The sequence below is a fragment of the Musca autumnalis genome, unplaced genomic scaffold (genome assembly GCF_047663935.1).
Source record: "Musca autumnalis isolate F117 unplaced genomic scaffold, ASM4766393v1 scaffold_1, whole genome shotgun sequence".
NCBI lineage: Eukaryota > Metazoa > Arthropoda > Insecta > Diptera > Muscidae > Musca > Musca autumnalis.
The window spans coordinates 60,248,974-60,261,565 of NW_027411644.1; the positions used below are offsets into that span (position 1 = coordinate 60,248,974).

The 12,592-nt window shown below is 39.3% G+C and overlaps 1 protein-coding gene across 5 annotated transcripts in view; it reads right to left on the reverse strand.

Annotated features, from left to right (window-relative positions):
* Window positions 1–934: 934 nt before the first annotated feature.
* The window catches only part of cic (Putative transcription factor capicua), a 151,679-nt gene continuing 140,021 nt past the window's right edge, over window positions 935–12,592 (reverse strand). For all 5 annotated transcript variants that reach the window (XM_073976214.1, XM_073976182.1, XM_073976190.1 and 2 more), the window contains exons 15-22: window positions 6,444–6,618; window positions 6,141–6,371; window positions 5,349–5,751; window positions 5,027–5,205; window positions 4,854–4,949; window positions 4,551–4,735; window positions 4,255–4,465; window positions 935–1,509 (exon numbers count right to left, since the gene is read on the reverse strand). In XM_073976214.1, the coding sequence (XP_073832315.1) occupies window positions 1,454–1,509; window positions 4,255–4,465; window positions 4,551–4,735; window positions 4,854–4,949; window positions 5,027–5,205; window positions 5,349–5,751; window positions 6,141–6,371; window positions 6,444–6,618 (1,536 nt within the window). In that variant the 3' untranslated portion in view covers window positions 935–1,453. The remainder of the gene's footprint in view (window positions 1,510–4,254; window positions 4,466–4,550; window positions 4,736–4,853; window positions 4,950–5,026; window positions 5,206–5,348; window positions 5,752–6,140; window positions 6,372–6,443; window positions 6,619–12,592) is intronic.

Genomic DNA, 12,592 nt, shown 5'->3' on the forward strand with positions numbered 1-12,592 from the left:
AAATCAATCTATGACCTATGACGTCCGATCAATGTTCATTAATCATCGATCAAGGTTCATTTATCACTGATCCACGTTCAGTGATCGCCTTTTGATCACCGATCAAAGACTTTTGTTTAACTTTCGATCAATGATGATTTATCAGCAATCAATGACTTCTGATCATCGATCTAGTTTCATTTAGCTCTGATTATTGACATTTGATCATTCATTAATGAAAACTGTAAGAGATCGGGGGCAAGTAATATCACGTTAGACGTCAATATCAACTAAAAAAATATCCATACGTAACATTTTGAATATCCCTGGAATTACATGCAGAATGTAGGGTTTTTCTTCTTCATATTGTGGAAAATTGGGGTCACCAGTTGGCGCGTGTGTGTGTGTAATCACATAAGTGAATCTTTACTTGTGTTTGTTTAAAAGAAAATTTAAATAAATTATAAAAAAAGAAGGCGAAAAAATTAGAAAGATAAAACCTAAAGATGACATACATGCATGCTTTTTTAAGAAAAATATGAATACAATTTTGTTTGAAAGAGTTTTGGTGGAGGTGGTGTTGGTGTTTGTTTTTTCGTTTTGTATAAATGTGTGTATGTGTTTTTTGTTTGTTTTTCTTTTTTACAATCTAATATGACTTTAATTGTTGTTTAGTGTGTGTGTTTTAATTACTAAGATTATCTTCTTCTTCATCTTATTATTTTTCGCATATAACTTTTGTTTGTTATTGTTGTTATAACCTAAATAATAATATACCGTTACGAATTTGTTGTTTATATCAAAGTTTTTTTCTTTCTTAAAACAACAATATATCATTGTTTAAATCTTTTTCTTCTTCGACTCCGTATTGGATTTTGTTTTAATGCCAATCTTCTGCTAAATGACTTGTTTTACAATGAATCGTGTATATGTTTATGTATATATTGTTTTCGGGTTTTTCTTATATAGCGTGTTTAACATTTGTTCATTTTCTTCTTGTTTTGTTTTTTGTTTTTCTGTTAATAAGGGGAAAGGGGGAGTAGAGGGTTTGGATTTGACTACTTCTAGTTTATATTTACTTTGTGGTATTTTTTCTCGTTTTGTTTTCTATTTTCTTTTTCTTTTTAATAATTAATTATATTAATGAATCTGTATGTATGTTTAATTCTATTTGTTTGTGTGTGTAGTAGGTGTATTGGTGTATGGTTGAAAGATTCTAAATCCTTTTTTTTTCTTAACCTTAACTCAGATATTTTGTTGTTTTCGTTTTTTTTTGTATTTTTACATGCATTTCATGCATGTTTTGTTGTTGTTGTTTTATAGCATAATGTTTTTTATACTTTTTTTGTTGCTGTTGTTTTCTTTTGTTGTAATTATTGTGTAAAAGAGTTGTGTATCTGTGCGATATTTTGTCAATTTTGTAAAAAAAGAGAGAAATTTTTCCTATTCCAACAAATATTTCCATAACTTAAAGTTAACTTTGTTGGGATTGCTGTTGTTGTTGCTCTATGGATTGTTGCAGCGACATTCCTGTAAGAAAAAAAAATAAATACATATGTCAATGAATATTGGCAAGTCAAGGGATATTGGCTTCAAGTAAATGGATATTGACTTCAAGTCGATGTATGTTGACCTCAAGTCAATGAATATTGACTTCAAGACAATGGATATTGACTTCAAATCGATGTACTTTGACTTCAAGTCAATGAATGTTGACTTCAAGTCAATGAATGTTGACTTCAAGTCAATGAATGTTGACTTCAAGTCAATGAATATTAACTTCAAGTCAATGAATGTTGACTTCAAGTCAATGAATATTAACTTCAAGTCAATGAATATTGACTTCAAGTCAATGAATGTTGACTTCAAGTCGATGAATGTTGACTTAAAGTCAATGAATATTTACTTCAAGTCAATGAATATTGACTTCAAGTCAATGAATATTGACTTCAAGTCAATGAATGCTGACTTCAAGTCGATGAATGTTGACTTAAAGTCAATGAATATTTACTTCAAGTCAATGAATATTGACTTCAAGTCAATGAATATTGACTTCAAGTCAATGAATATTGACTTCAAGTCGATGAATTTTGACTTCAAGTCGATGAATTTTGACTTCAAGTCAATGAATATTGACTTAAAGTCAATGGATATTGACTTCAAGTCAATGGATATTGACTTCAAGTCAATGAATATAAACCTTAATTCAATGGAAATTCGATTAAATGTAAATTAACTTTAATAATGGATCAAAAGTTATTGATCTTGAGGAACCAATGAATTTTCATCAGCAGTAAACGATTTTGCACAATAATCATTTATCAACGTATTTTGATAGTGGATAAATGACCATCAATCATAGATAGATGACCACTGATCATAAATAAATGACAATCGATTATGAATAATGGCCATTGATCATGATCAGTTTTGATTGTTGATTAATTTCAGATCGTTGATCAATGACTCCTGATCATTGATCGATGAGCTTTGGCCAATAACTATTGATCAGATGTCAATAATATTGATTATTGATTCACTTCGGATCGTTGATCAATGACTTCTGATCATTGACCAATTAGCTTTGGTCAAAAACTATTGATCAGATCATGTATCAATGACTTTTGATTATTGAACAGTGACTTCTAATCAATGTCTTCTGGCCAGTGATCGAAAACTTCTGATCATTGATCAACCACTTTTAATAATAATGAATTTATCATTGACTAATGCTATTTAAAGAACGATCAATGAATAGTGATCGTCGATCAATGATCGAAGTGTGTGTAAGCTCGTTAGCCTAAAGGCATACTAAAGAAGTCCAAAATACCCCTTACAGAATACCAAAAGATTCTTTGAAAAAAAAAATAACAAAAGGTAGTTTTACAGAAGACCAAAAGTCTTCCTACGGAGGACCAAGTGTTGTTCTCATTGAAGGACACTCCTTATAAAAAATGTCTTCTTATAGAGAAGTTTCACATAGAAGACCAAAATATCATCTTACAGAGAACCAAAAGTTCTTATGGAAGACAAAAGGGGGTCTTTATATATGAGCTGAATGGAGTCTTTATAGACGAGCTGAAGGGAGTCTTTATAGACGAGCTGAAGGGAGTCTTTATAGACGAGCTGAAGGGAGTCTTTATAGACGAGCTGAAGGGAGTCTTTATAGACGAGCTGATGGGAGTCTATAGACGAGCTGAAGGGAGTCTTTATAGACGAACTGAAGGGAGTCTTTATAGGCGAGCTGAAGGGAGTCTTTATAGACGTCTGAAGGGAGTCTTTATAGACGAGCTGAGGGGAGTCTTTATAGACGAGCTGAAGGGAGTCTTTATAGACGAGCTGAAGGGAGTCTTTATAGACGAGCTAAAGGGAGTCTTTATAGACGAGCTGAAGGGAGTCTTTATAGACGAGCTAAAGGGAGTCTTTATATACGAGCTAAAGGGAGTCTTTATAGACGAGCTGAAGGGAGTCTTTATAGACAAGCTGAAGGGAGTCTTTATAGACGAGCTGAAGGGAGACTTTATAGACGAGCTGAAGGGAGTCTTTATAAACGAGCTGAAGGGAGTCTTTGTAGACGAGCTAAAGGGAGTCTTTATAGACGAGCTGAAGGGAGTCTTTATAGACGAGCTGAAGGAAGTCTTTATAGACGAGCTGAAGGGAGTCTTTATAGACGAGCTAAAGGGAGTCTTTATAGACGAGCTGAAGGGAGTCTTTATAGACGAGCTGAAGGGAGTTTTTATAGACGAGCTGAAGGGAGTCTTTATAGACGAGCTGAAGGGAGTCTTTATAGACGAACTGAAGGGAGTCTTTATAGACGAGCTGAAGGGCGTCTTGATAGACGAGCTGATGGGAGTCTTTATAGACAAGCTGAAGGGAGTCTTTATAGACGAGCTGAAGGGAGTCTTTATAGACTAGCTGAAGGGAGTCTTTATAGATGAGCTGAAGGGAGTCTTTATAAACGAGCTGAAGGGAGTCTTTATAGACAAGCGGAAGGGAGTCTTTATGGACGAGCTGAAGGGAGTCTTAATAGACGAGCTTAAGGGAGTCTTTGTAGACGAGCTGAAGGCAGTCTTTATAAACGAGCTGAAAGGAGTCTTTATAGATGAGCAGAAAGGAGTCCTTATAAACGAGCTGAAGGGAGTCTTTATGGATGAACAGACGAGCGATTACTACTTTTTTCGTTCCATTCCATCTATGTTGCCTTCTGTTTCTCCCGTAAAAATATATTATTGTCTCTAAATTATTTTAAATTGATCTTAGCCTTTCCCACCATACCTGTTGTATTTGTTGAATTTGTATTGTTGTTGTTACTATTGGAATTTGTTGTTGTTTGTAGCATGGAGGATGACTGATTACTATTTTCAGATGGTGTCATGGGACCAGCCGACTGTGGAGTATAACCGGATTGACTCATTTGTTTTTGTCGAACTTCACGTATTTTCAGCTGTAAATCTTGACGACGTGGAAAGACATCAATGTGTCGGGTCTGGAAAAAAAGGGGAGAAACGTTAGGATATAATATAAACACAACATGAAGAAGAAAAAGATCCTGCTGTTGTTGTGGTCCTTACCTGAAACGCAATAGTTGCTTGAGCAGATGGAAATAGTCCATGTTCGGCAAAGAGTTGCAATACCAAATTACGACGCTGTTCCAACAGTTTACGATGACCTTTTTCACTGGCATCGGAGCGGGCACTTTGCAGTGGGGTTTGGGGTGTACGCGGTGACCGACCCGTTTGATCCGATGATTCTAATTCTAAAAAGAAAGAAATACAACACAAATTAAAGCCAAAATATTATACCATCTCACAATGGAATCTTGTTAAGGTTGATGCCGATATTATTCTTTCAATCAATCCTTGGCAACAACTTACCTCTTAGAGTGTCAATATTAAAATCTGGACCAAAGAAACGTTGTGTCGGTGTGGGTGGTATTGAAGCCGTATCATCGGTAGCCTCATCTTCGCTTTCTGTTTGGAGAGAAGAGACAACAAATTTTGAATCAATTACTTTTCAAACAACACATTCTAAATATCTTCAGACTTACGTATTCTTTGTACTGGCGGTGGGGCAGCAGTAGCATTCTTTTTACGATAATTTGTACCATAGACTCGTGGTGAAGATGGCACTGCTATGGCGCTGGGTGATTGACAATCCTTTGGCTTGAATTGAGGCAATGCCTCGTATTTCTTTTCAAAATCAGCCAATACACTGGAGGCAAGGGCGCTAATAAAGGATAAGGAAAAAAATCATTATTTGTAAATATAGAAAAAATATAAAAAAAATCCCTTTAAAGTGGGCCCAAATCAAATGACTAGGTAAATGCCCTTAAAGGAAACACTGTGACTTCAAATATGTTTTCAACTTACTTTGACTTTCCATCTGGTTGTTGCTGCTGCTGTTGTTGCGATTGCTGCTTTTGCTTTTTCGGACCATGCAGTGATTTTGGTGATTTGGGTAAAGAATTGTTTGTGCTTATCGAACCACCACTGCTACCACTACCAGCACCACCACTACTGGATGACGGGGTCAGCGGCAATTGTTCATCACTATTTGGTGTGGTAGACGAAGAGGTAGGTGTTGGCAATGCCGATGTTATAGTCACCGTTGAAACATGTCCAATAATGGGCGATGATCCTTCCATTATGGGTGAATGCAAGTTGTTGCTGGCACCATTGCCACCTCCAGCACCCGTATTGGAATTTGATAAAATTGTGGCAGTGTTGAAATTGCCACCACCTTCTTGCTTTATAGAACCCATACTACCCACAGCTGGAACAAAAATAAAATTAAAATAAATAAGACGTTATTGTAGAATTTTAAAGGGGGTTTCCAAAGAAGAAGGGGTTTCTTTAAAAATAATAGAATATCTTCTCTTAGAAAAATAGTGTATCTACTTTGGAGAGTGCCGAAGATGGGAACTTTGTCTCTCTCTTTAGTAAACAAGGATATCACATCTTTTTACAACACCAATTCGAAGGACAAACAGTTTCTTCGCAAAGGACATGTCGACGAAAACAATAAGGTTTTCTCCCAGAACATCACAATAACTTCTATTGGAGGATCACCTTATATCCATTATTTTCTCAAATTATTTTCTCAAACAATAAAAAATGTACTGCAGCAGGTTATCTATTCCTAATTATTTGTTTGCTACTTACACAAATTTTTATTACGACGTTGCAATGGTGCTCTACCCAGTTGGGCTGGAGTGGGTGCCAAGATAAATTGTTGTTGCATTTCATTGCTCTCCTTCTGTGTAACTGCTGCAGCAGCAGCATCAGTACCTTCATCAAAACTACCATCGGTGTTACGTTGGAAACTTGTTTCCGTTGCAGATTTCGGCGTTGTTGGTAGAGAATTTCGATGTGAGGGTGATATTGGAAGGGTTTCTAGAAAGAGAGTAAGAAGGAATGATAAGCTAAATCATAGAAAACATGAGCAGGAGGATTTTTAATACGTACCTTGATTGTAATTGTGTAAAATTAAAGCATTTGGATTAGAGTTAGGCACCAATTCACCTTGCCCATTGTGTTTCTTGAAGATATATTGCATTTGTAGAGTATTTGGTGGTTGGGGTTGTTGTTGTTGCTGCTGCTGTTGTTGACTTTGTTGTTGATGCATAGGCAATAGGGCATACTGTAGGGCAGAGGGAGGAAATTGCAATAATAATAATAATTAGAAATGAAATATAACCCAACTTTGATGACTCCTCGAGGCGACTTCTATACTATAGAAGACCTCTCAAGGCGATTTTAATACTATAGAAGACTCCTCAAGTGTACTTCTATTTTTGAGAGGACTTCTATTCTATAGAAGACCCCTTGAGGGGACTTCTATTCAATAGAAAACCATTTGAGGGGTCTTCTATTCTACCCCTTGAGGGGACTACTATTCTATAGAAGACTCCTTGAGGGGACTGATATTCTATAGAAGACTCCTTGAGGGGACTTATATTCTATAGAAGACCCCTTGAGGGGATTTCTATTCTATAGAAGATCCCTTGAGGGGACTTCTATAGAAGATCCCTTGAGGGGACTTCTATAGAAGATCCCTTGAGGGGACTTCTATTCTATAGAAGACCCCTTTGAGGGGACTTCTATTCTATAGAAGACCCCTTGAGTGGACTTCTATTCTATAGAAGACCCCTTGAGGGGACTTCTATTCTATAGAAGACCCCTTGAGGGGACTTCTATTCTATAGAAGACCCCTTGAGGGGACTTCTATTCTATAGAAGACCCCTTGAGGGGACTTCTATTCTATAGAAGACCCCTTGAGGGGACTTCTATTCTATAGAAGACCCCTTGAGGGGACTTCTATTCTATAGAAGACCCCTTGAGGGGACTTCTATTCTATAGAAGACCCCTTGAGGGGACTTCTATTCTATAGAAGACCCCTTGAGGGGACTTCTATTCTATAGAAGACCCCTTGAGGGGACTTCTATTCTATAGAAGACCCCTTGAGGGGACTTCTATTCTATAGAAGACTCCTTGAGGTTACTTTTATTCTATAGAAGACCCCTTGAGGGGACTTCTGTACTATAGAAGACTCCTTGAGGTTACTTTTATTCTATAGAAGACCCCTTGAGGGGACTTCTGTACTATAGAAGACCCCTTGAGGGGACTTCTGTACTATAGAAGACCCCTTGAGGGGACTTCTCTACTATAGAAGACCCCTTGAGAGGACTTCTGTTCTATAGAAGACCCCTTGAAGAAACTTCTATTCTGTAGAAGATCCCTTGAGGGGATTTCTGTTCTATAGAAGACCCCTTGAGGGGACTTCTATTCCATACAGGAGCCCTTGAGGGGACTTCTATTCCATAGAAGACCCCTTGAGGGGACTTCTATTCCATAGAAGACCCCTTAAGGGGACTTCTATTCCATAGAAGACCCCTTGAGGGGACTTCTATTCTATAGAAGACCCCTTGAGGGGACTTCTATTCTATAGAAGACCCCTTGAGGGGACTTCTATTCTATAGAAGACCCCTTGAGGGGACTTCTATTCTATAGAAGACCCCTTGAGTGGACTTCTATTCTATAGAAGACCCCTTGAGGGGACTTCTATTCTATAGAAGACCCCTTGAGTGGACTTCTATTCTATAGAAGACCCCTTGAGGGGACTTCTATTCTATAGAAGATCCCTTTATGGGACTTCTATTCTATAGAAGACCCCTTGAGGGGACTTCTATTCTATAGAAGACCCCTTGAGTGGACTTCTATTCTATAGAAGACCCCTTGAGGGGACTTCTATTCTATAGAAGACCCCTTGAGGGACTTCTATTCTATAGAAGATCCCTTTATGGGACTTCTATTCTATAGAAGACCCCTTGAGGGGACTTCTATTCTATAGAAGACCCCTTGAGGGGACTTCTATTCTATAGAAGACCCCTTGAGGGGACTTCTATTCTATAGAAGACCCCTTGAGTGGACGTCTATTCTATAGAAGACCCCTTGAGGGGACTTCTATTCTATAGAAGACCCCTTGAGGGACTTCTATTCTATAGAAGATCCCTTTATGGGACTTCTATTCTATAGAAGACCCCTTGAGTGGACTTCTATTCTATAGAAGATCCCTTTATGGGACTTCTATTCTATAGAAGACCCCTTGAGGGGACTTCTATTCTATAGAAGACCCCTTGAGTGGACTTCTATTCTATAGAAGACCCCTTGAGGGGACTTCTATTCTATAGAAGATCCCTTTATGGGACTTCTATTCTATAGAAGACCCCTTGAGGGGACTTCTATTCTATAGAAGACCCCTTGAGTGGACTTCTATTCTATAGAAGACCCCTTGAGGGGACTTCTATTCTATAGAAGACCCCTTGAGGGACTTCTATTCTATAGAAGATCCCTTTATGGGACTTCTATTCTATAGAAGACCCCTTGAGGGGACTTCTATTCTATAGAAGACCCCTTGAGGGGACTTCTATTCTATAGAAGACCCCTTGAGGGGACTTCTATTCTATAGAAGACGCCTTGAGGGGACTTCTATTCTATAGAAGACCCCTTGAGGGGACTTCTATTCTATAGAAGACCCCTTGAGGGGACTTCTATTCTATAGAAGACCCCTTGAGGGGACTTCTATTCTATAGAAGACCCCTTGAGGGGACTTCTATTCTACAGAAGACCGCTTGAGGAGATTTCTATTCTATAGAAGATCCCTTGAGGGGACTTCTATTCTATAGAAAACCCCTTGAGGGGACTTCTATTCTACAGAAGACCCCTTGAGGGGACTTCTATTCTATAGAAGACCCCTTGAGGGGACTTCTATTCTACAGAAGGCCCCTTGAGGGGACTTCTATTCTATAGAAGACCCCTTGAGGGGACTTCTATTCTACAGAAGACCCCTTGAGGGGACTTCTATTCTATAGAAGACCCCTTAAGGGGACTTCTATTCTATAGAAGACCTCTTGAGGGGACTTCTATTCTATAGAAGACCCCTTGAGGGGACTTCTATTCTATAGAAGACCCCTTAAGGTGACTTCTATTCTATAGAAGACCCCTTGAGGGCACTTCTATTCTATAGAAGATCCCTTGAGGGGACTTCTATTCTATAGAAAACCCCTTGAGGGGACTTCTATTCTATAGAAAACCCCTTGAGGGGACTTCTATTCTATAGAAGACCCCTTGAGGGGACTTCTATTCTATAGAAGACCCCTTGAGGGGACTTCTATTCTATAGAAGACCCCTTGAGGGGACTTCTATTCTATAGAAGACCCCTTGAGGGGACTTCTATTCTATAGAAGACCCCTTGAGGGGACTTCTATTCTATAGAAAACCCCTTGAGGGGACTTCTATTCTATAGAAGATCCCTTGAGGGGACTTCTATTCTATAGAAAACCCCTTGAGGGGACTTCTATTCTATAGAAGACCCCTTGAAGGGGACTCTATTCTATAGAAGACTCCTTGAAGGGACTTCTATTCGATAGAAGACCCCTTGAAGCGACTTCTCTTCTATAGAAGACCCCTTGAGGGGACTTCTATTCTATAGAAGACCTCTTGAGGGGACTTCTCTTCTATAGAAGACCCCTTGAGGGGACTTCTATTCTATAGAAGACCTCTTGAGGAGGCTTCTCTTCTATAGAAGACCCCTTGAAGTGACTTCTATTCTATAGAAGACTCCTTGAGGGGACTTCTATTCTATAGAAGACCCCTTGAGGGGACTTCTGTTCTATAGAAGCCCCTTGAAGAGACTTCCATTCTATAGAAGATCCCTTGAGGGGATTTCTATTCTATAGAAGACCCCTTGAAGGGGACTCTATTCTATAGAAGACCCCTTGATGGGACTTCTATTCTGTAGAAGACCCCTTGAAGGGACTTCTATTCTATAGGAGACCCCTTGAAGGGACTTCTATTATATAGGAGACCCCTTGAAGGGACTTCTATTCTATAGAAGACCCCTTGAGGGGACTTCTATTCTATAGAAGACCCCTTGAGGGGGCTTCTATTCTATAGAAGACCCCTTGAAGGGACTTCTATTCTGTAGAAGATCCCTTGAGGGGACTTCTATTCTATAGAAGACCCCTTGAGAGGACTTCTATTCTATAGAAGACTCCTTGAGGAGACTTCTTTTCTATAGAAGACTCCTTGAGGGGACTTCTATTCTATAGAAGACCCCTTGAGGGGACTTCTATTCTACAGAAGACCCCTTGAGGGGACTTCTATTCTATAGAAGACCCCTTGAGGGGACTTCTTTTCTATAGAATACCCCTTGAAGGGACTTCTATTCAATAGAAGACCCCTTGAGGGGACATCTATTCTATAGAAGACCCTTTGATGGGACTTCTATTCCATAGAAGACCCATTGAGGGGCCTTCTATTCTATAGAAGAACCCTTGAGGGGACTTCTATTCTTTAGAAGACCCCTTGAAGGGTCCTCTATTCTATAGAAGACCCCTTGAGGGGTCCTTTATTCTATAGAAGACCCCTTGAGGGGTCCTCTATTCTATAGAAGACCCCTTGAGGGGTCCTTTATTCTATAGAAGACCCCTTGAGTGGTCCTCTATTCTATAAAATACCCCTTGAGAGGACTTCTATTCTATAGAATACCCCTTGAAGGGACTTCTATTCCATAGAAGACCCCTTGAGGGGACATCTATTCTATAGAAGACCCTTTGAGGGGACTTCTATTCCATAGAAGACTTCTATTCCATAGAAGACCTCTTGAAGAGACTTCTAATCTATAGAAGACCCCTTGAGGGTACTTCTATTCTATAGAAGACCTTTTAAGGTGTCTGCTATTCTATAGAGGACCCCTTGAAGGGATTCTTGAATAGAAGACCCTTTGGGGCGACTTCTACTCTATAGAAGACCCCTTGAGTGGACTACTACTCTATAGCAGACCCCTTGAGGGGACTTTTATTCTATAGAAGACCCCTTGAGTGGACTTCTATTCTATAGAAGACCCCTTGAGGGGACTTCTATTCTATAGAAGACCCCTTGAGGGGACTTCTATTCTATAGAAGACCCCTTGAGGGGACTTCTATTCTATAGAAGACCCCTTGAGGGGACTTCTATTCTATAGAAGACCCCTTGAAGGGACTTCTATTCTATAGAAGACCCCTTGAAGGGACTTCTATTCTGTAGAAGATCCCTTGAGGGGACTTTTATTCTATAGAAGACCCCTTGAGTGGACTTCTATTCTATAGAAGACCCCTTGAGGGGACTTCTATTCTATAGAAGACCCCTTGAGGGGACTTCTATTCTATAGAAGACCCCTTGAGGGGACTTCTATTCTTTAGAAGACCCCTTGAGGGGACTTCTATTCTATAGAAGACCCCTTGAAGGGACTTCTATTCTATAGAAGACCCCTTGAGGGGTCCTCTATTCTATAGAAGACCCCTTGAGGGGTCCTTTATTCTATAGAAGACCCCTTGAGTGGTCCTCTATTCTATAAAATACCCCTTGAGAGGACTTCTATTCTATAGAATACCCCTTGAAGGGACTTCTATTCCATAGAAGACCCCTTGAGGGGACATCTATTCTATAGAAGACCCTTTGAGGGGACTTCTATTCCATAGAAGACTTCTATTCCATAGAAGACCTCTTGAAGAGACTTCTAATCTATAGAAGACCCCTTGAGGGTACTTCTATTCTATAGAAGACCTTTTAAGGTGTCTGCTATTCTATAGAGGACCCCTTGAAGGGATTCTTGAATAGAAGACCCTTTGGGGCGACTTCTACTCTATAGAAGACCCCTTGAGTGGACTACTACTCTATAGCAGACCCCTTGAGGGGACTTTTATTCTATAGAAGACCCCTTGAGTGGACTTCTATTCTATAGAAGACCCCTTGAGGGGACTTCTATTCTATAGAAGACCCCTTGAGGGGACTTCTATTCTATAGAAGACCCCTTGAGGGGACTTCTATTCTATAGAAGACCCCTTGAGGGGACTTCTATTCTATAGAAGACCCCTTGAGGGGACTTCTATTCTATAGAAGACCCCTTGAAGGGACTTCTATTCTATAGAAGACCCCTTGAAGGGACTTCTATTCTGTAGAAGATCCCTTGAGGGGACTTCTATTCTATAGAAGACCCCCGACTTCTACTCTATATAAGACTACTAAAGGCTACTCCTATTCTATACAAGACCCCTAAAGGCTACTTCTATTCT